The 25,053-nt window shown below is 45.7% G+C and overlaps 1 protein-coding gene across 3 annotated transcripts in view; it reads left to right on the forward strand.

The window, feature by feature from the left end:
• LOC121698071 (receptor tyrosine-protein kinase erbB-4-like) overlaps positions 1 to 25,053 on the forward strand; it is a 226,116-nt gene that overhangs the window by 85,016 nt on the left and 116,047 nt on the right. For all 3 annotated transcript variants that reach the window (XM_042079809.1, XM_042079818.1, XM_042079827.1), the window contains exon 2: positions 17,289 to 17,440. In XM_042079809.1, coding sequence (XP_041935743.1) covers positions 17,289 to 17,440 — 152 coding nt within the window. The remainder of the gene's footprint in view (positions 1 to 17,288; positions 17,441 to 25,053) is intronic.

Consider the following 25,053-nt stretch of genomic DNA (forward strand, 5'->3'; position numbering starts at 1 on the left):
ACTTATAAAATTAATTATAAGTAATGAAATTCTTAAGCTCAAGAGCCAGCTCAACTTAATAGAGTAAAATTGAAAAGCAGTAATTTGGAAGGTGTATTTTGTGTGTGTGTGGGGGGGATATGTTGTGTGTCTAGGTGGGGGATTCTGAGGTTTGAGGTTGATTAGCTATGTGGAAGAGAATTACAGTTCAGCATCCTGGTAGCTTGTGGAAAGAAGCTATCTCTGTATCTGCTCGTAGAAGTCCGCATACTCTTGTACCTTCTACCAGATGGTAGGAGGGTGAAGACACTGTGGCTGGAATGACTGGGGTCAGCGAGGATTCGCTTGGTCTTCCTCCTGCAGCGCTGGCTGTAAAGGTCCTGGATAGTTGGTAACTCAGTCCTTGTGATGCGTTGCGCTGACCTGACCACCCTTTGCAGAGCTTTGCGATCATGAGCAGTGCTGTTTCCATACCATGCTGTAATGTTGCCGGTCAGGATGCTCTCAATGGTACAGCGGTAGAAGTTGGTCAGTATTTCACCGTCCATACCAAACTTCCTCAGCCGCCGAAGAAAGAAGAGTCGCTGTCTTGCTGACTTTGTGACCATACCTATATGGTGTGACCAGCTCAGATCCTCACTGATGTTAATTCCAAGGAATCTGAAGCAGCTGACTCTCTCTACTGCTGTGCCTCTAATATAGATGGGTGCGTGCTCTTCCTGCTGTCTCCTGTAGTCCACAATCAACTCCTTGGTTTTGCTGATGTTGAGCAGCAGGTTGTTGTCTTGGCTCCAGGATGTCAGGGTTGATGTTCAGGTCTCTCAATTTCATGATCAGCTTGGATGGAACTATGGTGTTAAAAGCGGAGCTGTAGTCAATGAAGAACATCCGTACATAGGTGTTTTTCATAGGTGTTTTTCTTATCTTTCTTATGTTATCAGCAGTAGTCCAAAAAACTCTAAGTATAAGCAAAGTACCTTGTGTTGAATGCCACTAAAATCCTATGTGCTTTAGCAGAGCTATGTTTAGTGAGCTGCAGTAAAATAAATGAATAAACAAAACAGCCCACCTGTCGATAGGCCCTTAGCTTTCTTGATCTGGATGGACTGAAAATGCTTGCTGGGCATACATATGCACAATACTGAATGTAAGTGTGTGTGTGTGCATCTGTGCCTTACTGTAATTTTGAGATTTTGCTACTCCCGTTGTTAGCATTAAGTAGACTTATAGTTGCTGTAGTTTGTCATATAAGCTGTGCCATTATATGCTGTAGTTTGTCCTATAAGCTGTGCCATTATATTCATCTTCCTTACTGTTTCTATGGTTAAAGGGGGCTACGGAATGACATGCACAACTGTGTCAAGACAGGAGTGTTGACTTCATATTGTTCTTCTGTTTTACTGTAGGGTGTGTCAAACTAGATGCTTCACACTCAAGACTTCAAATCAAATTATTAATGAGGTTCTGTTGTATGTAATGAACACAATTAAATTGAACATGCATGGTCCTTATAGAACTAAACCCACTCGCATGCCAATACTCAAATGGTTATTTTGCACACAAATTATGACCCCACCCTGGCTGCTACCATGATTCAGCTCCATACCATCTAGACTCTCCCACAGGCTTTAGATCATAGTCCCTCTATCCTGCCTGCTCCTCCAGAGAGGCTGCACCAGCACATTAAAACCTCCCCTGCTCATGCTTATCTGTCCATGGGAAATCTATTCATTACGCCTAAAGCTGTCCAGCTACAGCCTGAGTCTGAGGACCCAGTGGGTCATCTCTGAACAGTCTGGCAGCAGAGTGCTGTGGTGCATAGACACACACACACACACACACACACACACACACACACACACACACACACACACACACACACACACACACACACACACAGATACACAAACACACACACACACACACACACACACAAACACACACACACACACACACACACACACACACACACACACACACACTCTCTCTCTCTCTGGGAGAGTGAAATGCCAGTCACTAAATCAGCCGAACTCTGGCCTGTGTTAGCAGACTCTCTGGGTTCTCAGTTTTCACCGTGGCAGCCAGACCACAGAGCCGAGGGCGCACTTTATCTGGCCTAGCGGCTATGCAAAGTCTGGCTGTTATGTAAGGTGCCTCTTGTATTTGTTTTGCATTCCTCACTATCTTCCTCTGTCCTCATGTGTTGGGCGACTGGGCTGTTGTTAGTGTAGTGGCTGGCTGGAGCCCCAGGTGGACAGGTTGTATTCCCAGACATGGAGCACTGAGGTGGAATTCGACAAGGGTCGTCTCCTCGACGACGTTCCTTGGAGAGGTCAGAGCACAGCCTGACCCCGAGTATGACCAGCAGCTGGGAAGCAGTCATGTTTGGGCCCATCAGAGCAGGAATGGGAGGCTGCCTCTGCCACTCTGGATTACAGGCTCAGGATTGACTTGCTGTCAGCCTCCAGGTCATCACATTAAAGCTAAAGCATAGACAGCAATGAAATGCCAAGACAGAGAAAAACATGCAGTGTGATTTCCAGTTTTGTGGAAGTCTTGCTTGATGCATCTGTGATCATTACAATTTGCATGACACATTTTGCAGAAGTAACAGCATCTTTTAGTCACATAGTCCTTGAGCCAGAGGGGTTGGTCGGTACCATCTGAGGGGAATAAGTCTCATGGTAATTTTTGGCAAGGTAAACCACCCTAGAGTTAGGAAATATGTGATAGCATTGCATTGGTTGTAGCTTTTTGTGTGCCATCACCATGTTTATGTCTATACACTTCTGCTGGTGAATAGGCTACAAATCTTAACTAATAGATATTCCCACAAAACTTCCACAGGTGATTATTTACATTATGCCAATCATTTTTTGCATCAGAAGTTTTCTGAAAAATTATGTATAAATATGGAAATCAGCCATAATTCAATTAAATATGCAATAATTTGCATACATTTCAAGTACAGAAATCTTAACATTGGATAAAGTCAGGTTAAACATTCTTCTTTTTGTATTTCATTTTAGCCTATTCACCTGTAAGATATTCCTTCATAGACATACAATGGACATAAAGAAGCCAATAAAACACAAAAAGCTACCCCGAATGCAATTCTATCACATATTTTCTAATTCTAGGGTGCTATACCTTGTCAAAAATCACTATTAGACTTAATCCCCTTGAATGGTACCGATTGACCAACATTAGGGGATCTGGCTCAAGGACTAAGTCAGGAGTAGTAGTGGAGAGGAGAGCTGTCGGCTGATTGAACAGATGCTGGAGCTGACTACCACCACTGGAAAAGAGTTCTAAAAGTGCAGTCTCAGTAATATCTTTCATTTGGCAGTAAACAAAGGTGCTGTTCCTACCTGAGGATGGATGAATGCAGCACCTTTTATTATTTCCTCTCTGTTTTGTTTTAACCATTAATCTCACATACACATTGGCCCCTTCAAATAAGATTTAGAGGAAAGCAATAAGAGTTTGCTCTATTGTGTTGAACTCAGATAATTTCTACTTGAGAAGGTACAGGGGAAGAGGACCTAGGGTATCACAACTTACACACGCACACATGCAAATATCTATGAACCTTTTCAGATCACGTGCAAGAGAAAATAATATATTTAAATGGCAATAAGCACCTACACATTAAAATGAAAATGAAATAAACATAATCTAATTAATATAAAATGTAATGGCGTTTATGCCTCCAGGCTCCAGTGAGTATGGACATGTATATGCAGTGATAGTTATTATGGACACAAGCTAATCAGGTACATTGCTCAACCATGTGTTTCAGCTCCAATTTAAAATCAACTCATCTGCAGCATTCTAAATGGGAGGCAGTCGTGTGCTTGTGCGCGTGTGCTGTGTCTTAGCTATGCTGCATGCAGCAGTCTCTGACGCGGCACTCTGTGCTCCGTGCTGCCTCACCTTGGCGCTCTCTAGCCTGAGGCGTGGTGCAGGCTGGGCGAGCAGCAGTAGTTCAGCGGCCCGGTGCTCTAGGCCATCTGCTCGTGGGGGATGAGGGGGATGACTCGGACATGCTGAGGCGGGTAGGCCAGGCCAGCTGCAGAGGAGCCATCAGGTGGGGTTCTGTGGCTTGTGATCCGAATACCAACTCCAGCTCTCAGTGCTCAGGCCACATTTACACTGTTCTGTTTCCATTTTAAAAACTGATTTTGAAAACTAAAAGGTTCTCCATCCATATACTGTAAGCGTGTTCAACTCCATATGAAATGCGATCTCTTTCCAGACTCCAAAAACACATCCAAATCCCATGACCATTCTCACTGGAACGAATGCCGTTCTCGAACTAATTCGGAAATTGATGTACAGTAGACATGTTCTCAGTCATCCAGCGAGAGCACACTCTCCTGCGTCCCTCAGTAACAAATGGGTGGACAATCAGAATGGTCCAATTTCTTCATGTATCTAGCATGCATTCTTTGTGAGAGGACGGAGCCTCTCTCTGCCGGCAATGGTGAAGTCCGGGGGTGAAGCAGAGCATGGGGTTAGCAGGTCTGCCTGTCTGGCCCCATCCCCGTCCCCTGGTGCTCTTCTCTTCTGACCCTGCTCTCTGCCCAATCATTACGCATTCCCTGATCATTACAGCTCCCTGCAGATGGAAGGGGAGGAAGGAGACTGTGGTTGATTCATTATGACTTGATTTTCATTACTACCTAATTTGATGTCAGGAAACATAACTGTCTAGAGCAAAGGGATTCATAGCAATGGCAGCTCCAGCCCCATCAACCTCCTCTTATGAGGAACGAGCTTTACGCCCGAAATGTACTGATGCCCAACTGAACTGGAATGAAGTGATTTGAATTGCAACTTGTGATTTACACAGTACTATTTTGCAATTGCACACATATGCCATGCATAGTTATACATTTGATTTTCTCTCAATGTTGTTTTTAAATTTAATATATATATATATATATATATATATATATATATATATATATATATATATATATATATATATATATATGCAGATGAACAGCATTGCAGTAACTGGTAAGAAAAATGAAATGCTTTTATAGCAGCAATTGAGAGTTCCAGCAGCTCTGACGTTAGCAGTATCTTGATGGGACTGAGAGTGTGGCTGTAGAACACTCCCTGAAGCACCTGCAAAATAAAAAGGCCCACTTCAAAGAGCTCCATTTAACCTCTCAGTTTAACTGCCTGTCCAGGCGCTTCTTTCTCGCCCACCAGTCCAGGTGAAAGGCCTGGCAGTGAGGCTGAGCCGCCAGCACTGATGGATGTCTGGTTCATCTTAATGTCTCCATTCCTCTCCGTTCGCCTTCATCCTAATGTGCTCTGTGTGTGGGAGGGGGTCTCAGTCAGTTCAGCCTGACACGGCACAGCTCTAATTTAAGATGCCTGCCACTATTATCTCAATCACCGTCCTTGCAACCAGTGGCCGCTTGGCCATTTCGGGTGGTACGTTACTCAAGAAATATTCTGTCAGTTGCAAAGGAGAGCAATTCTTAGTAGTTTCTGCGAGCCTTTTGTCTCCTATCCACAAAGATGTTTGTGGTTGTGAAGTGTGTGTCTGAGAGAGAGAGAGAGAGAGAGATCAGCATTATGGAATTGCTGTCAAGCACCACGTCAGCTCCCCATCACACTGTCTCCAGCACTTACCTCAGGGTCTCAGAAATTGTATGTGGCTCATTCACAATCAATACTCCCTTGGTCGCCCCTCTTTCAGCTGAGAAAGCCATGGGCCTGGATGAGAATCAGGTTTGACGCTGTTGTCTCCGACAGGTATACAGCTCTTTTTCACTCCGCACGGTCCCAGTAGCCGTATCGATTCTTGATAGGAAAACGCACCGAGAGAAAGCTCTTTTAATGGAAGGATGTTGAAGGTGGACGCCACAACTAAGGAAACAGCCCTCTGGCTGATTTAACAGGGCCCCTGGCTCAGGAGTAATCAGCTGAAAGTGAGTAGGCTGCCCTCCTCCTAGAAAGCGGAATTAGCCACTCACAAGGTCTCCGTAGCACAACATTAGACATCTCTGGAGAGGGACGCAAATTAAGGGCACTGCAGATTAGATTGGCAGGCATGTCCAAGGTCCTCCTTTGGGCCTCTTAGAGGAGGAGGGGAGAGTTGCCCTATTCTACACACAATGCTATGACAAGCGTAGAGTTAATTAAAAGAACAAATAAAAGTTGTGAAGTCTAGCAACCTATAACTTTTTAGCAATCTACAATTTGGAGTAAACACAGGCCTCGTGTAGCAGAATTAGAACATGGGCACTTATGCTTGATTAATGTTGAATAAATAACTGAGTAATGATTTAGCTGAGGCAAATAGCAGAAAGTGAAAAGATGAGAACCATTGTTAGGAAAATGTACGCCCTGCTGCTCTGGTTCCCAAAACATTGTTAAACAACAGCAGTGACAGGAACACAATCGATGAATAATTTAGAAGTTGTTCAGACAGTTTAATAGAGATATATCTTCATGTCATGTTCTATTAACAGAAAGCGGCACTGCAGCTGTTACAGAGGGCTTAGCAGTGGAAGTGAACTGAATTGCTGGTATTGTTCGGACAGTGGAGGGCATGCTTAAGGCTCCACCATATCAACATATTTGGGACATTTATCACCCACCTTCTGACTAGTCCTTTCTTGCAATGAAATTGAGTGCTAATGTAATTAAAATAAACTCATTTATTGCACTTAATACCTGATACTTTTTCCTGCTAAGACTTTGCAGTGCATAAACAGCTTGTATCCAAGCTGTCCACTTTGAATAATGAGGCTAGTTTAGATGACTTTGAAGAGATACTAAGCTATACAAGTTTGTTTTCCACTGTCGGTTGGAAAGACTCCAAACTCAGTGCAGACATACTTTTAGGACCCCAAAATGTCTGGTTTAATTTCCTCAGTGATACCCACAAACAATTCCAAACACTAACCCAACAATGACCCTGCACACCACTGCTGTAGCATATGAATTCTTTCTTTGTCAATGCCAAATCAACACCCACTGTCACCATCATACAAATAGCATCTGCTGGTAGCATGCCTGCCACTCTGAAGAGAGTGAAGCTTTGACAGCGCTTCCCTCTCCCACCCCTCACTGTTGCTGGAGTTAAGAGGCCCTACGGGCTGACTGGCGGGTGCCCGCTGGCTTGGTGCCAGGCTCCTCATTGGCTGGCATGGGCCATGTGCCTGCAGGAATAATGTATTCCCCAGATGGCCTAGACTCCTCATTCACAAGCCACCTCGCACACTTCATCAAGTCCTCCAACGCTGGGGCACAATTTGTGTATTATAATACAAGTGGAATTTGTGCTCTGCATTAATAGAAGTATAGATTACAGCCTCCTCTGTGTCTCACAGCTCCCCCCTCCCTCTCCCCCCCCACCCCCCCCCCCTCTCTCTCTCTCCCTCCCCCTCTCTCTCTCTCTCTCAGGCATGATTGCATTAGCTGCATGTTATGGGATATTTTGTTAAATGCTGCCGCTGTGCTTGCTACATTTGTCTGTTCCGCATTAAGACATATTGTATTCGATCGAAGGCATGATCAACAGAATGAGCAGCCTCAAATTGAATGATGGAACAGAGATGCTGTTGTGCCATGACAAATCCCTCAGAGATGCATCGGTTAATGTGTGTAGAGTAATGTTCCTTCACTGCGCCAAACAACCCCTTCCCTGTGCCTTTCCACAACACATCAGTCTTGATAGAATCGGCAAAGGACAGAGATGCAATCAGGCCTTCATTAAAATGTCAGTCTAGCCCCTCCTCCACTTCCAGGATGTCTCACATGTAATAAACATGCACGGAATGTCCACAGCTGCCTTAGCCATTGTCTGAGACGCTTAATGGAATACATTGGCCAGTGTGCTGTACACACCAGTGCATCTGTGGAAACAGGACGGCTGAATTGTAAGTGGCCACATCTGCATGCCATTGTTTGATGCCGTGTGCGTTTTGAAGTGAGAAGCGTGCACAGAATCATGTATGAAAGTAAGGATACACGTGGCGCATCATTTTCTATATCTTTAACATGATTGTTGATAAATGTCAAAAAACTCATTTCTTTTTAGATTCCTACAAGCAGAAAGGCCGTTGTCAGTAGGGGTTTATCTGAGGGGGTGAGCTTTAATTCTCCACAGTGCCGTTTATGATGAATAACAAATAAGACAGACAAAAACATGAGCATATTTGAGATAATGAGAAGTGATAAGGTGAGTGTGTGTGTGTGTGTGTGTGTGCGTGCATGTGTGGACAATGGTTGGTAGAGAGTGGAACATGAATAAAAGCCTGTGACTCATTGTGTATTTGAAGCAGATGTACATCTAGTATTGGCCAGGAGCTCATGAATTAGACAAATGAGCAACTAAATGAGGGACATAGCAGATACAAGTATGAATGCTAAAAGATGATGAATTACCTAACATTAGATCACCAAACTACTTTGGATAATGGCTTAATGTTTTGTAAACCAAACAGCAATCTCTCTATGAGAGACAACAAACCGCAAAGTGTCTCCCAAAAAAGCGTAGCACCTATTGTCACGGTCATACTCACATAGCCATTTAGTTTCGCTGTGTGATTCCAGCCCTTTTCCCTTGTCGAGGTCTGTCACCTGCTTGCCTTCCTACCTGCTAAAACACTGTCCCTCCACCACCACTGATGAGGTGGAGAGGCGATTCCCTCTCTGGGTGCATGGCAGCTGAGAGAGGGTGGCTCCCTCAATGGCAAACAGAGGCATGGGGGTGGAGTTTAGCCGCGTGCGCCAGCGTAATTGATGGCAACTGTTTGGGTACAAGATTAAGATTCATGGCGCGGGCCACACAGTGGGACACAGCGGGCTCCGAGCATGAAGGATACGCTGCGACACTTTGACCAGGAGCCAGGGTAATTGATGGCGGGGGGTGCTGCCGGTGTAAACGCAGTGTAACAGCCATCAGAAAGCGTTTTAGTCACACCTGGCTGACACCGAGAAGGGGGTGGCGCCTCTTGCCCACGCTCCAACTGAAGATGGAGGGTGGAGGTGCTGGTGGTGGTGGAGTGAGGGGGAGGAGATGAAAAAGGAGGAAATTGCCCAGACTGAACCTGTTTAAGCTGTTTCCCTTGAAAGCCGAGATCCCATTTGATGGGAATATATTTACTGTCGGGCCGCTTTGTCTTTCACTATATCTGATCTGCCCTCGTCTCGTGACTGTCACTGCACCTGGGAAATGGGGTGTGGGAGACGCTGCAGCAGCACCAACATCAGCAGGAGCGGTGCTTGTCGCGGCACAAGGGCATCCTCTGTGAAATTGTATATGCCATAAATATTTCTATCATTAGCTCTTCAGATGATTTGTTGCAAGATCAGCTGCTCGAGTGCGGGAGTGTATGGTGCGTGGGTTGCACTGCGTGGGGGGGGGGGGGGGGGGGGGAGTGGGGATGGGATGCTGTTTCAGCTCCAGCTCAGCACCCGCTCCAAGTGCATGGTGCGAGCTGTATAGCCATGGTAGGATTGCGCGGCTCTCCTCAAAGCACTCGCTCCCTGACACAAAAGGGGCCTCACCTGAAAAGAGGGCCTCGTTCCTGAGACATCCTGCTGGCGCGGTTTGAAACGGGAGCCTCATATCTCTCCACGCCACGCAGCCGCATCTGTGCCACGCTTTACATCTCCCTGGAGAGAAAGAGTGAGTGTTTATTCTGTTTGAAACATCAAATGCAATAATCCCCATGCACCTCTGTCATATCTGGGAGGTTTCCACCAGTGCCAGGTTAGGATGTGGATGAAATCTCAAGGACATGAATATGTCATCTCATCAGGTACATTATTCTGATCACATTATGTCAGCTAGATGATCATTTTTACTTACCAAACATCCTCTCCAGTAAATGTGCTTAACATTCATGCAGTTTAGCACATTACATAGGCAGAAATGCCAGGGGAACATGGAAGCATGAAGTGAAAGGGACAAGATGAGGAATAATGCATCAGAACATAAATAAAATGTCCATATGACAGAGTGAGAAGAAAGAGAAAGTAATAAAACAAACGTCTTATTTGAAGCATATGCAATTTAAAATGTTTCAGCCCACTGATGTTTGAATATGTCCTTTTTGACACATTTGAAAATGCACTTCCTTGAGTTAAAGTACTCACACAACGTTACAAATGTTTACCACTTACTGGCAAAGCCCAGCTATAGGATACACATAATGTTGGTTAAATGGTAATATGTTGGTCTTGCTCAGACTGGATATACAGGTAGTTGTAAAGGTCATGGGGTCTACTGTGGCTCGACAGTATCTTTTTATGCATGTCCTCCTGACTTCCTCTAGATTATCCCTGGAAATCCAAATTTATGATGAAATTCACATTTCACTGCTTTTAAGAGTGCTTTTATTCAGCCAAGTATATCACAGCTTAATTCTCTCTCTATGGAGAGCTCAAAAGGGATCTGTGCCTAAGTTCACTTCTACAGACTAATAGACATTCACACAAGACCCAATTATTCTTTTGCCACTTTAAACCTTTATTAAACTGATCATCACTATGATTAAAAAAAAGACTTCTGTGCCATATCTGACATAATTTCACATCAATGCCTAAGCATAAAAATATATACTGTATGCCTCTCCATCGAATTTCCTTGACAGTCGACTATATTTGGTCAGTATTCCCCCCCCATCTGTTATAAAGTATTTAAATCCGTTTCAGCTCCACTGAGATAAATCCAGAGCTTATTCGTTTCAAATTCCTGTCAGGATCAGCTAAGACCCAACAAAAGTGAATTCCGTCCAGCTACATTCTTCACTCTCCAAGACGGGAAGGACCATCCCTCTCTCTGGATGCCAGTGAGGCATTTTTAGCTGTATGGGGGGATTTTGTGGTGGATTATGGGTAAATGAGGTGCTGGTTACGGTCAGTCGTCTTTTGGGTAACCAGTCTGAAATCCGTCGATATTGCACCTCAGACCCAGCGATTAGCCTTTACATATGACCCTGGAGAGCGGTCTGTCGAGAGAGAGAGCGGAGGCAGCCAAGCCAGGCTCTCCCCTCCCCTCCCCCCCTCCCCCGGCAGCCCTCTTGGCCTCTGGGGGTCAGCAGCCAGGCTCATCTGTTTGCCGGGCAGCGTGCCGTGCCGTGCCGTGCCGTGTGAGTGCTGAGCCGTGTCTGTGGAGACGCTGGGCAGCAGCCCCAGGGGCCGTCTGCTGAGGCGCTGAAAATAGACCCACTCCGCTTTCATCATGCACATGACAGCACTGATGATAAGAGTGGCCCTCTCTCCCTCTGCTTGCAGCAGGAGCATTCGGCAAAACTAATGGTGGGCGGGTGTGTGTGTGTGTGTGTGTGTGTGTGGGGGGGGGGGGGGGGTCATATGCAAGAGGATGCAGATGCATGGTTTCTAACTCCTCACACCATCTCGAAAAAATCAGTCTGAATTAACGAACGAAACCTGCACTGTACCCAGGAGACGCCTCTGTTTACGGCGCTGTTTATCAGGGACGGTCCATCACCGCCAAACTCCATCGGCAGGTGTCGGGGCTGCTGCGTATAAGTGGTATTTGAAATGACATTTTCCCAGGCACTCTTTGTCCTCTCCATGTAGCCATAGATGCAGCGGGTCAACACAGCCTTTTGGCTGAGGATGTATCCAATTGAAGCAGACAGCCACAGCATTTGAGAGATAAGGGGTTGTCTTGGACAGCGAGTAGAGACTTGTGGATCTTTAATGGGACTCATGAATAGGAGAGCGGAGCTGGCGCTCGAGCCGCAAATGAGAGTGGCTGCCGGGGCCATATGGGAGCACAGACAGGCCTGCGCTGCTATGAATGTGAGGGTGTTGAGGGCATCTCCACTGAGCCGTGGCATTGTCACAGACAGATGTAATTAGCACTGTTATGATTACTGTTAAGCTGCACAGCAGATGGGCTCATGTGAAAAATGCATAATGCTTCTCTGAAGGATGTCTTTGTAAGGGCTAAATGATATTCGCAACAGGACTCGAGTGGCACCCATAACTTTATAAAAGTCTGCCTAATGTTGTCAGCTACAAGGAATTATACATTTAGTGACCTCCAGATGTTTAACTGCCAATGGCCAGGTAACACATATTTAATCTTCAGATGAAACATGGTGTGTTTAGAATAATTCCCCTAGCTCCTTGGTAGGGAGGGTATTGCAATTGGGTATGTTCGTCCTGTGTGTCCACTCACATAACTTAAAAAGTACTGGTTCGATTTTCTTCAGATTTGTATACAATGCACACAATCATCCTTATCCGGAGTAGAATGTAGATGCTGGAATTTGGTTTCACTGAAATGAATTTGTGATTGGAGGACATAGATATCTTCCTGCTCACCTGCTTACCTCAACCCTTTCCAGTACCAACAAACTGAGGCCTCTCTCATACTCCTGACCAACCCTGGTCAAGTGTCCTTGCAGAAGTGACCACTACAACTGTATTTAATCCAGTGATGCGCAGGCTATTGGCATGACCTTTCCTGTCATGACTTAGAGTACAATGAGTCTGTGGAACGCAACTTCTGATGTTATTGGTGTTCGATAAACTCCAGACCATCATTGATGAAGTGCTTTTGTGCAGTCCGTATGAAATGGATCGACCATGCAGAAAATCTGGAGACAAGTGTTTAATTGTGTCGGGAATAGTTATAGAGCCTTGAGTGAAATTGAATCTGATAAAAATGCACAGAGTGCTTATGCTGACTTTCAAATATTAAAACTTCACTGAGTGGCTGGAAAATCAACATCTATTTTTTGAACCCTTTGCTTTGAATAGTGTGGAAAGTGCCTGTCACACATGTTGAGGACAGTGGGTATTCTGCAACAGCGTGGAATAAAGTCATTTCAAAATTCCATCAGGCGCGTGGCGCTTTTAGACACTGAACAAAGCCAGTCTGTCACAATGTGGGAAGCTTTAGGCGGGTTAGAACAGAACCGCAGAAAAAGAACAAGAGGATTTGAAGTCGACTGTTATGCCTCACACTAGGTGACTGACCAGTGTTAGTGCTATTTCCTTTAGATTAAATGTTGGACTGATACTGTATGCATGTCAGCCCATGACCACCCCCCCCCCCCCTCCCACACACACACACGCACACGGACGCACACACACACACACACATACATGCGCACATGCGCACACACACACACAAACACACACACATACACATATACACACACACATACACATATACACACATGCACGCGCGCACACACACACACGCACACACACACACACACACACGCACACACACACATACATGCGCACATGCACGCACAGACACATCTAGAGCTTAGGGCATAAGTCCTACCCACAGTGCTTTCCTCAGCTTTCTGTTCAACAAGAACCCACATGCATCAGTCACTGTCCCGCCGATAAGGCAATGGTTTACATCTGTCAGGCGCCGTGAATATGTATGGCACCGGTGGTGACAAATGTTCTCGAGGATGTGGCTGGAATTATGAGAGAATGATAAACAGGTTTGTTTGTGTATATGTGGCTGGGACTGAGAGAAAGTGTTTTATTTCTCTGATTAAATGAATATGGTTTACTAAGAAATTGAATCGGGTTTGCTTTGGCATGCAAGAGCAGGCAGTGTTTCAGACAGACAGAATTGAAAAATAGCTCCTTTGAACAAGATGTAAATCAATCAGTGGCATGATGGAAATTGCCATGCCAAGCTGAAGGGTGCTTGTGATGACGGTCCACCCCAGCCTTTGCATTCTAAGAATGATCCTATATCTATGTATTTAAAGAGCCAGTGCCAAGTGCATTGCACACATTTCTGAATATTACCATATCCGTAATAGTAACAGTTTTCTGATTAATTGCATCTATCAGACTATGCTCATTATCGTCAACAGTAATAGTTAAATGGGTGACACACTAAATCCCTAAATAAGTTTTCATACTCGGTTGTAGTCCTTTGGACAGAATGGAATATGTATAAGTATATATACTCCCGTGAGGGAAATTTGGTCTCTGCATTTATCCCAATCCGTGAATTAGTGAAACACACTCACAGTGAGGTGAAGCACACACTAATCCCGGCACAGTGAGCTGCCTGCAACAACAGCGGCGCTCAGGGAGCAGTGAGGGGTTAGGTGCCTTGCTCAAGGGCACTTCAGCCGTGCCTACTAGTTGGGGTTCGAACCGGCAACCCTCCGGTAACAAGTCCGAAGCGCCAACCAGTAGGCCACGGCTGCCCCGAAGAAAGGGAGAATCTGGTGACAACAAAAATGGAAATTGCCATTTTGCCTAGAAAGGGAGAATCATTCTGGTGACAACAAAAATAAAGCTATTTCATTTCCAAGATTATTTGGATTGGTCATTAGAGGTGCTTTTAAAGGAGAATTCCGGTGTGATATTGATCTAAAGTGTATTGAAACATGATACCGAGTGTGAACGTATGTCTCATAGCCCATCTCGGCTTGTCCCCTGCACTCCAAAATCTGGCGCTAGTTAGCCGATGCTACCAACAGCTTTTTCAATAGTGGTGCTTCGGCATCAGGCTAGCCATGCAAATAAATCACTGTTTTACACCCATTTACGAGGCTCAATGTATCTCCACACTTCATTGGTAGACTTCCGAGGGCCCTGACATTTAAAACGAGACATTGAGAACTTTGAAAAAGCACTGGTAGTTTACTTACAAGACGATTTATACAGACAGTATCTTCACAAAGTTTAGCGTTTGCAGCCATCTTGAATTTAGTCACGATAAGTCAAGCAACAAGTAAGAATGAACAGGTATGATAAGGGATCAGATTCCAAAAATAATTCCGTGGAAATGCATGGATTCCAGTTGCTGCTACTGGAAGAAACTGGAAGTGGATTTTGGAGTGCAGGGGACAAGCCGAGATGGGCTATGAGACATACGTTCACACTCGGTATCATGTTTCAATACACTTTAGGTCAATATCACACCGGAATTCTCCTTTAACCCCATGGAAAGTGAGAGACAGTGAGAACATTCCATACCACAGGAAAAAAAGTGTAAGACGGCATCACCAAGCTAGTAGATCTTATAAGATTACACATATGCATAGATTTTCACCCATGGCTCATAATCTCCTCATTAATTAAATCCTATTATGAAATTCACAACTGTGATTAATTGCCCCAATCCATCACTCTCAGAAATGGAAACCCGAAGAAAAAATAAATAAAATTAAACAATCCTGGGGAGGGGCATTCAAGTGTGGGAAATGCAGACAGTGAGCCATGCTGAAGTCTCCCTGTCTGTCTACTAAAGCAAAGGGCAGAACAGCTGATGGCAGGAGATCTTTTGTGCAAGTGTATTTACCTCATACCATCTCGGTGGCATTGCTGAAACGATCCTCCTCCCCCATCTCTCTCTCCTAGTTGGGCTGATAAATTCCAAGCTATGGAGACAATGTGTACTCAGTGCATGGCAGGGTGGTATAAGAGCCGTACAATGACTTTTCTCTCCATCTGGGCTGAGACCCGGCGGTGGCAGCTGGAACAGACTCAGTGTGTCGGCTCAGTACTGCTGCCCCCCCCCCCCCCCGACACCTCAAACAAATCAGGAGGAGAAGGCTGAGCTCTCTGCTCCCATCTGTGTGCAGAGGTGCAGGGATCGCTCGCTCCATCTCCTTTTGTTCCCCCACTAGACCACCACCCCAAAAACACTATACAGAATACAGAAACCCTATGGAGAGAGAGAGGGATGGCAGAGAATCTGAGGAAGCAACATATTTCATGTCCGTTCAAAAAAAACCTTTCCCTCTAGATTTTTTAAGATTTTGTAACTTTATTTATTCTGCCAGCACCATTCCTACCATCTGTTTGCCTAGGCCGGGAGGTGTATTGGAACATGGGACTGCTGGATGATAAAAACTGGCCCCTCGTGAGACCACCTCCTATGATTCTTTTGTAATCTCCAAGCACAGCCCTCCAGGGTGCAATAACTGTGTATTGCTAAGCTTGCTTTTATAATATCCCTTTCCTTCAACGCATGCTAACCATTATTGTGAAAGAAGCACCTCGCAACATTGGCCACACCTGACCTACTGTATATGCTGTTTTCTTTTGTTCTCTCCTGTTTCATTTGCTTTATGTAAGGGCTTGTAAGCTCTCTCCTATCGCATGTAATCTAATGTGGGGGGGAGTTCTTTGAGCAAGCTCTCATTTGTCTTAATAGCACCCCTGCCCCAAAGCTGCTGTTCCTCCCACCTTCTGAGAAATAATCCGAGGGAAAGTAAATAGGAAACAAAATAAAGGTTTGGGTTTTGCTTTTGAGCGGTACGTACCGCACAAGTGTTATGAGTTTTTGAGTCATGATGCTGTAGGGAAGGCACCGATATTAAGCCCAGAAAATGATCGGCGCACTCCTCAGAGGTGCAACACAAAATGGCTTCCACACCTGCGGCAGCTCCGTCAGCAGATGTGCCTCTCAAAACGGGTTCTGCTCTCTGCTAGCATGTGCTGGGTGTTAGCATCACAGCATTCACCACCCCTGTGTCACTCAAACAGCTAACATCTGAACAGCAAAATGGCTGGCAAAATTCACACCTGCTCCACCCTCTGTGTTACTCCAGGCTAGGTTTGACACACATCCCACTATGCAAGTCACAGGATGCCCTAATCAGCATGCACCATAGCTCAGTGTAAACAATCATTCACTGTCAGTGTGTTTGGTCAAAATACCTGTGGCACTTTCCTGTCACGGATCAGTCTGCTCTGACTGGCGTGCCAGCTGGGAGATGATGCCCCCCTCCCCATGTTGGCACCCATAACTCGTCTTGAGGGCTCCCACTGGAGGCCCTGAAACGCTGCTCTCACTGGGCAGGGCTGACTGGCGCTGCCATGGGCAGTTGTGACACAGGTCCAACGGACCGTGAGCGGGGGCATGGCCCGCACTGGGGGGAGGCTGGGCCTCCGGAGCAACACCAGTGGGTGGAGCAGATGGCACACGTCCGGGGATAAAGGGGCATGAGGTGCTTGACAGGCGGAAATGGCTGTGCTTAATTACTTGTCAAGTCGGCAGATTGGGCGTTGGCCAAGGGGAATGGGGAAGGCTGAGGTTGGGGTTGTGGTGGTGGGTGGGGAGTGCTGCGTCTGTCCCAGCTGCCTTGAGATTCTGTGTGATTCCCTCGCTCTTATGCTTAGTCAGAGCCGGCGTTAGCCTCGAAAAAATTGCCTGTCTTTCACTCCCCTGGATATGCCATGCCGGCTCCTCTGCTGACGGTGACTGGCATGTTCGGTGCCGCACGGTGACACCTGCAGTACGGGGCCTGTCTCGCCGAGCTGGCTGAGTCGCTAACATCCCTTCTCTCTTGTGCTTTTTGCAGTGTGCACTGGGACGGAAAACAAGCTGAGCACCCTGTCAGACCTGGAGCAGCAGTACCGCACCCTGCGCAAGTACTACGAGAACTGCGAAGTCGTCATGGGCAACTTGGAGATCACCAGCATCGACCGCAGCCGAGATCTCTCCTTCCTGAGGGTAGGCATACTCGCAGCACAAATCAGCTGATACCACTGCTTGTTGTTGCCAGAGGGGGTCATGCACCAGGTATTACAGTAAACAGTCTATCAGAGGATTATGCGTTCACATTAAGATTAAGACTACTCACGTGGCACCGTTCTCCCATCCTTCACAGTGGCCTGCTGGGCTGAGGCTGAGTGAAGGATGTGTCTGGGTGAGTCATCCTAGCAGAGAGCCATAGTGGGAACAGGTCCATTAATGCTGCCAGTGAAGGACAAATGGCCACCTTAACCTGGCGCAGGAGACCGCAGCCACAGTGCTTAGCGCTGCTTTTGTAAGATAAGCAGTCTTAAAAAATGACACCATAGAGAAACTGAGGGATGGACCAGCAAAGCACTGGGCAGAGATGGAGACAGAGATGGTGGCATGATGGCTGTTGTCAGATACTTACTTACAAGGGGTGCCATCACTTGTGTGAAAGTAGTATTGCCAAATTTCTTGCCAATCCCAGTGTGTTGTATTTATATCGGAGACAATTCATTCGGAATGGGTCATGCAGGAAGCCTACTTATTATGACCGCCGCGCAGCGAAGCGGTGGTCATATAGGTTTAGTCAGATTTATTTATTTATTTATTTTTTTCTTTTGCATGTAACCCCACATGGATAGCATGGAACCATCGTTTTTCGTTTTGATCTGTAGCCCCCCCGCTGGACTGGACCCCCCGAAAGGAGGGTAGGGCAGATACAGTTTTCTGTGAATATCTCAAAAACCATAGGGTTTAGGAGGACCATTTTTTTTTGTATGTTGATCTCAAGGGGCCATGTCAACCCATTCCATAACCACTCATTTCATGTATAGCGCCACCTAGTTAAACACAAAAAAGTAAAAATGAGGTGTTGTAATTGAAGGTATCTGTGACCTAACATAGTCAAAACTGCACGAAATTGGAAGTGTAGGATCATTATGACACCCTCTGTATGCACGCCAAGTTTTGTGGAATTCCGTTCATGGGGGGCCGCACAATAAATTAATTTATGTTACTATACACCAACTGGCCTGTAGGTGGCCGGAGACAGTTTTCTGTGAATATCTCGAGAACCGTAGGGCCTAGGAGGTCCACCTTTTTTATGTATGTTGGTCTTAAGGGGGCATGACAACCCATCCCATTACCACTTATTTCATGTATAGCGCCACCTAGTTAAAAATTAAAAAGCAAAAAATTAGGAAATTAAAAGTGTAGGATCATTATGACACCCTCCGAATGCATGCCAAGTTTTGTGTACTTTTGTTCATGGGGGGCCTTACAATAAAATAATTTATGTGTACATTTAGTGACGTACACCAACAAGGATTCCCGGAACACTGAAAGACCGGGGTACTCAAAACTAGGTGGGCATGTACCCCCACATGGATTGCATGGAACCGTCATTTTTCGTTTTTGATCTGTAGCCCCCCGGCTGGACTGGACCCCCCGAAAGGAGGGTAGGGCAGACACAGTTCTCTGTGAATATCTTGAGAACTGTAGGGCCTAGGATGACCATTTTTTTCCGTATGTTTGCCTCCGGGGGTCATGTTAACCCATTTCATGTGCACACATGTTCACAAACAGATACACACACACACACACCAACATTCACAGTAATCATACGTATGACACATACTCACACAGTAGACATATGTACATACGCAGGCACACACACAAGCACACACACACACACATACACACACACACACACACACACACACACACACACTCTCACACACACACACCCACACACATAACATAAACATAACACAAACAATCAAGAATTTCTCAGAATTATGAACAGGCAAGATGGAGGTGGGGTTGTATAAAATGAATTTTACATGTGAAATCTATGAACTAATCATGTTTTGGTACTTGTTGTCTAGCAGATACCAGTGAGAATTGAGTGTGGATAATGCAATTTAGTGAGACAGTTAGAATCACATAGGCCTTTCAGCGTGATTTATTTTTGTGGAAAAAATGTGCTGGACTGGGCGGCAGTCATATTTTGTACCGCTCTGCGGTACATCTAGTTTATTTGCGCAACAGGCCACATTCTACGTTTATTTAAAGCTGCCATCGCCATAGGCTATTTCCTACGATATTATTCACCTCTGTTAGACCTATAACAAGTTGCTACAGTAATTCCTTTTTTTCGTGCAGTGGATTAGGCTATCAAATCGCTATGCTCATTTCATAAACAGGTACAGTAATCCACGTCATCCAGGGTTTTAAACCACGTTCTGGCCTACCCACGAGTTCAGTTTCACTTGCGCAGACGCGCACATTGAATGGACACTCCACTAGGCTACCATTTAATTGTATGCCTCTATATTTGATGATACCAAATTAAGAAGTAGGCTCTATCTTGATCGGGGAAACTTTTAATTTCTTTTTCTGCCGGTCCGATAATAGCCTACCATTCAATTGTGCCGCAAATTAACAGACATAAGCACGGCAGGGCACGCCCCTAATGATAATGAATGCATGGAACACAGAACCTCGCTTCTCTCGCGTCAATCACTGACAGTAGAATGGATCGGGAAAAACACTGTTCACCAAGTCATAATGATCAGCTACTGATACTGGCAGTACTGGCGACAGCGGCCATGCTTACTGACCCAGGCTTAGATGACAGGGAGGAGGGCAAAGATAGAATATGAGGGGGGGGGGGGGGGGGGGGGGGTTCTCTCTCAGCATCCTCTCTCCTCTCTCAACCCCCTCAGTGTTTTATGCCCTTGAACACACAACAAGTGTGTGTGATGGAGCAGGTCTATCAGCACTAGGGTATATATGACTGTGTTGTCTCTATAGCCACAAGTAGAGTGTTTTGTGCTGTGATGGTGGAGGGTTTTTATACTCTACATTGCAGTACTCTCCAAGCTAGGATCTTTTGGAATAGATAATGCACTACTGAGCCTTCTCTTTGGTTTCTTCGTTTTTTCATTTCATAGAGTAGCCATGCTGTACAAGTTTGCATCTTTTTGGTGTTCTGTTCAGCTAGTGTCAGGGTAATGAATCAGTTAGTGAGAAATGTGTTTCAGTGCACAGCATGAATGAACCCTGGCCAAGCCATGCTCTCATATACTGTATGAGGTGCGATCCAACTTTATCATTCCATCCATATGGCCCTCGCAAAGCCTGCAGACCTAGCAACCACACATTAGACATTACATCACGGGTTAAGAGGGGATAGGGGAGATCACGACGAGCCCAGATGGCAGATCAGAGAAAGGTCAAAGGTGTTTTTTTTTCCCTTTTCACAGGAAGTGCTGAGGTGAAAAATGAAGGCAAGTACGTGGGTTGTGTATTTCTGGCGTGTCCGTTGACCTCCCCTGCCCTGCCTGTTAGTGCCGTCATCAGCTTTACACAGGCGACGTCATCAGCCAGCCCACGACCTCCATTGATTTTTATCCTGTGGGCAAAGTGGCAGTCTCCCACTGGGCCACTATTTGAGCTGACTCGCTAACTGCTCTGATGGGCTGGTTCTGGCTGGCGGCTGGATGTGCCTGTGGGCTGTGGCTGAGGAGGACCAGCTGAGCTTGTGGCTCACAGCTGGAAGTTCAGCGGGGAAATCATTAAGTACATAGGAGAAGAGGAGGGGCAGAAGAACCAGGGTAATGTCAGCATTATGAGGGAAATCCATCAGACTCGGGGGCGAATCTAGAGGTGGACAGGCTCTGCAGTGGTCTGCAGTGTGGTGTTGGGGGAAATCAGCCCAGTTGGAAATGTGGAGCATGTAACCTCGGTCAGGTCTGCAGTGGAGTTTAGTTGTGCTGCTGTGCTGCTAGCATTTTAATGCCATACCAGTATGCAAAAAAACACACATTGATGTGGGTTTACATGGACACATTTAATCTGATTCAAATCAATCAGACTAAAATTACCCATAAACACCTTGATCGGAATAAAACTGCTGAATCAGCCTGAAATTGGATCAAAATTCAAAAATGGTGGTGTATTCCTTTTTTGGAATTTAACTTGCCAAAATCAGATTTTGCACATGCTCCTTACTCCTCTTGCAACATGAATATATATTTCTTGAAAACAGGTACTTTTATAACTGATTATAATTATGATTATCTTTGACAGCTCATACACAGCCTAGCTAATTAGGACACCATTTACTAAGATCATAAATATGATTGCTGTTGTGTCATGACTGCCCTGAACCATTTTTTTTTTTGTCTGATTTTAAAATCCTGCGCCAAACAGATTGAATAGGCTCATGTCATGTAGTCTGGCTTTCACCAGACCAAGCTCAATATTTTAAGATTAAACATTGGTCTGGGGAGTCCGCTATGTATTTTCTACTACACAAGAGGCGTGATCAACGGGCATAGTTCAAATGACTCTGTACGCAATTGGATAGTCATTTACCAATCTGACCAACGTGTGACGTTTACAGAGCGACGCAAAAACTCCAGGCTCTCCCGCTATCATCATCGTTTTAAACCTGCCAATAGCGCGCCAGGTGGATAAGACAGTTTGTGACTGGTCCCGGCAAAATTGTAACGTTACAACAAAATTGTAGCAGAAAAAGTTGCACAGGTTTCCAGCCTGAGCTGCAGGGCGAAAAAGAAATTGCCGGCACAAAAAACTATTTGACGGTTCCATTTAAAGCATGCATTACTCAAAACTGAACAAGAGGGACATTTAGCTAAGCTTTCATTCTCTATGCACATTAAACACTAATGAAAACATCTGTTTACCCCCTGCAACGAGACAACAAAACGCCATTGTGTAAAACATGGAGGAGGTGGGGAGAGTTCCCATTGACCCCCCACAGAGGTAATTGGCCACAGAGACTACATGTGAGAAGAAAGAGATGATGCTAGACGGAGTTTGAATATCACTCAGCTTCAAAAAAGAAGCCGCAGGCCTTGCTGCCCTGTCTTAAGACATCCCAGGCCTCTCTCTCTCTACTGTATGTGTGGGAATGCTTCAGAGGATGAAAATTCAACAACACAGTGTGGTACACAAGCCACTCAAAATGGCGTCCTGCCACACGAGAGCGAGGGAGCCGTTCCTTCCTTCAGGTTTCGCCGGGCTCTCTCCATTAACCCGGGCTAATTGAACATGCTAATTAAGAACACAGGGAGCCAAACAGCAGGAGGGGGAGAGGGCAGGCAGAGGTGTATTTTTGGTGGAGATTATTATTATTTTAAAACACATTAATAACACTGTTCCCTCGGGCCCCTGGTGTCGTTGGAGGAAGAGAAGGAAAACTTCACCTTGACTAGAGGAAGGGAAGGCAAGGGAGGAGGGAGAGAGAAAGAATGTCTCCACAGAAGCCTTCCGGCTGTCTCCAGGGTGATGGAGACTGACGCCTCCTTTTTAAAGATAGCCAGAGATTGATGGCTGCCTCCCAAACACCCAGAGCAGCTTTTGAGGAGTAAATAGAGTCCATCTTGTGAACTGCCTCAGCATCTGATGAATTAAAGGCACCCTGTGATTAATGACAGTAATTCTGATCCATGAGCGCTTTTATTTATGGCCCGCAGGTTGATGTTGGATTCTGTGTGCATCAGAAGAGCTTGCAAGTTTTCTTTGCAAGTGTTCTATTTTGGGGAGACCTAGAGATCAAATTATACATGGTCTCTCTTTAAGGGGATATCTATTATTCATAGATAAACAGAAAGCAAATATAACAGTGAACAGAATCTACACTGGCATGAGCAACCCCGTGAAATCTCAACATCAAAGGATCCTGTTTTTATTCTGTCCCTTTCTTGTGTCTATAAAGAATTTAGAAAGAAAGGCTCAATGAGCAAGGAAAGAAAGAGGAAAAAGGCAAGAGAAGAGAATCAGAGGGAGAGAAAGAAAGTGAGAGAGACTCTTGACCCCGGCCCGAACACCAGACATGATGTTCAAATGACTTGTGTGTGTAGTGTAAGTGACTCTTGCAGACTTGAGCTCAGCCACAGAGCAGGAAGCCTATCTGTCCCCCGTCTCTCCTTCATCATGACGCCTCCAGCTTTGGACCTCCAGCTTTTTAATGGGCAGATAGGCTGTTAATTACCCCGCTATCATTTGCAGGCGGAAATTGTAAATATTTCCATTAGGCCTCACATCATTAGCTTGACGATTAGATATTGGGAAGAGCCTGGAGAAGAGTGCTGATAAGAAATATTAGGAGATATCTTGTTGCCATGGTACCCCTGATGGTCTGCAACAGTTACCCTCTCCCTCTCTCTTTCTCCATGGCGTCCGCACCCTCGTTTTCTCCCCGCTCTCTGACTCACCACCCAGTTTCTATTGTGGTACCCCAGGTTGAAGTGTTTTCCGACAGCTGTTCCAGGAATAGGGAGGCTGCTCTGTAAATAGGTCTGGTGACTGATCTGAAGTGATCTGTGTAGCCCTGCTGTGTGTCACTGTGGCTCAGAAAGGCCGGATGTCTTTGAGCCCCTGTCACTCTGAGATCCAACAGATGGAAACTTTGGACAAACACCAACAGGACGCTGGGCGTCCATTTAAACAAATGCAAATTCAGTGAGTCAGTTCTTATGACAATGACATCATGCGTCAACATTTATAACATGCGTCAACATTTATTACTCAAGGAAATGTGTAAAAAGAACAATCCCAGTCATGACAAACCCAGTTTCATGTCAAACATGGAAGAAAATCGGATCAAGCAATGGAGATTGCAATGGATATTTCTTTATTCTTCTATTAGATGGATGGATCTAAGGGATGTTGGGACCTTTTTTACATCTCTGAGGGAACTACAGGCATAGGCACGGATGGATGTTTTGGATTAGGCCTCCCCCAGCACTGATCGCTATTGTTTAGTGAGTCAACCACATGACCCTTTATAAATGCCACATGTTAGTTCCACTCTCATTACTATTACATGTGGGTGTGACATTTTAAAGAACATACAGTATATTGACTACCCCCAAGGTCAGAGGCAATACCACTCTCATTTTTCCTGCTGGTAGCAGGAATGCCCCGTGCAGGTGCAGTGGTACTGACCCCTATGGGCCAGAGGGGACGGGGTCAATGAGGAGTTAATGAGCTCCAAAATGGAGGGGGTCCGCAGGGAATTCCCCGGACTGAGATGGAGCGAGAGGCGGGAGGCTGCCCTGTGCTCCATTAACGACAGCAGTCATGTTCCAGCAAGGCCAGGATGGAGAGGACGATGTGTGTGTGTGAGTGTGTGTGTGTGTGTGTGTGTGTGTGTGTGTGTGTGAGTATGTGTGAGTGTGTGTGTGTGTGTGTGCGTGTGCGTGTGCGTGTGCGCGCGCGTGTGTGTGTGTGTGTGTGCGTGTGCGTGTGCGTGTGCGTGTGCGTGTGCGTGTGTGTGTGTGTGTGCGTGTGTGTGTGTGTGTGCGTGAGAGAGTGAGTGTGTGTGTGTGTGTGTGTGTGTGTGTGTGTGAGTGAGTGTGTGTGAGAGTGTGTGTATGTGTGTATGTGTGTGGGTGATGGAGGAGGTGGAGGGGCTGGAAGATGGAGGAAATTAGGGGGCAGAGGGAAATGGGTGAAAGAAAATAGGGGAAAGATTTCAAACAGCCCAACACAGCTGCAAGGCTTTTACAAATGTATAACTCTTACCGTGTCTCTCTGTCTCTTTCTCTCCATTGGTCTGTCCACCTCTCCCT

This window comes from Alosa sapidissima, chromosome 2, assembly GCF_018492685.1.
Source record: "Alosa sapidissima isolate fAloSap1 chromosome 2, fAloSap1.pri, whole genome shotgun sequence".
NCBI classification, from domain to species: Eukaryota; Metazoa; Chordata; class Actinopteri; order Clupeiformes; family Clupeidae; genus Alosa; species Alosa sapidissima.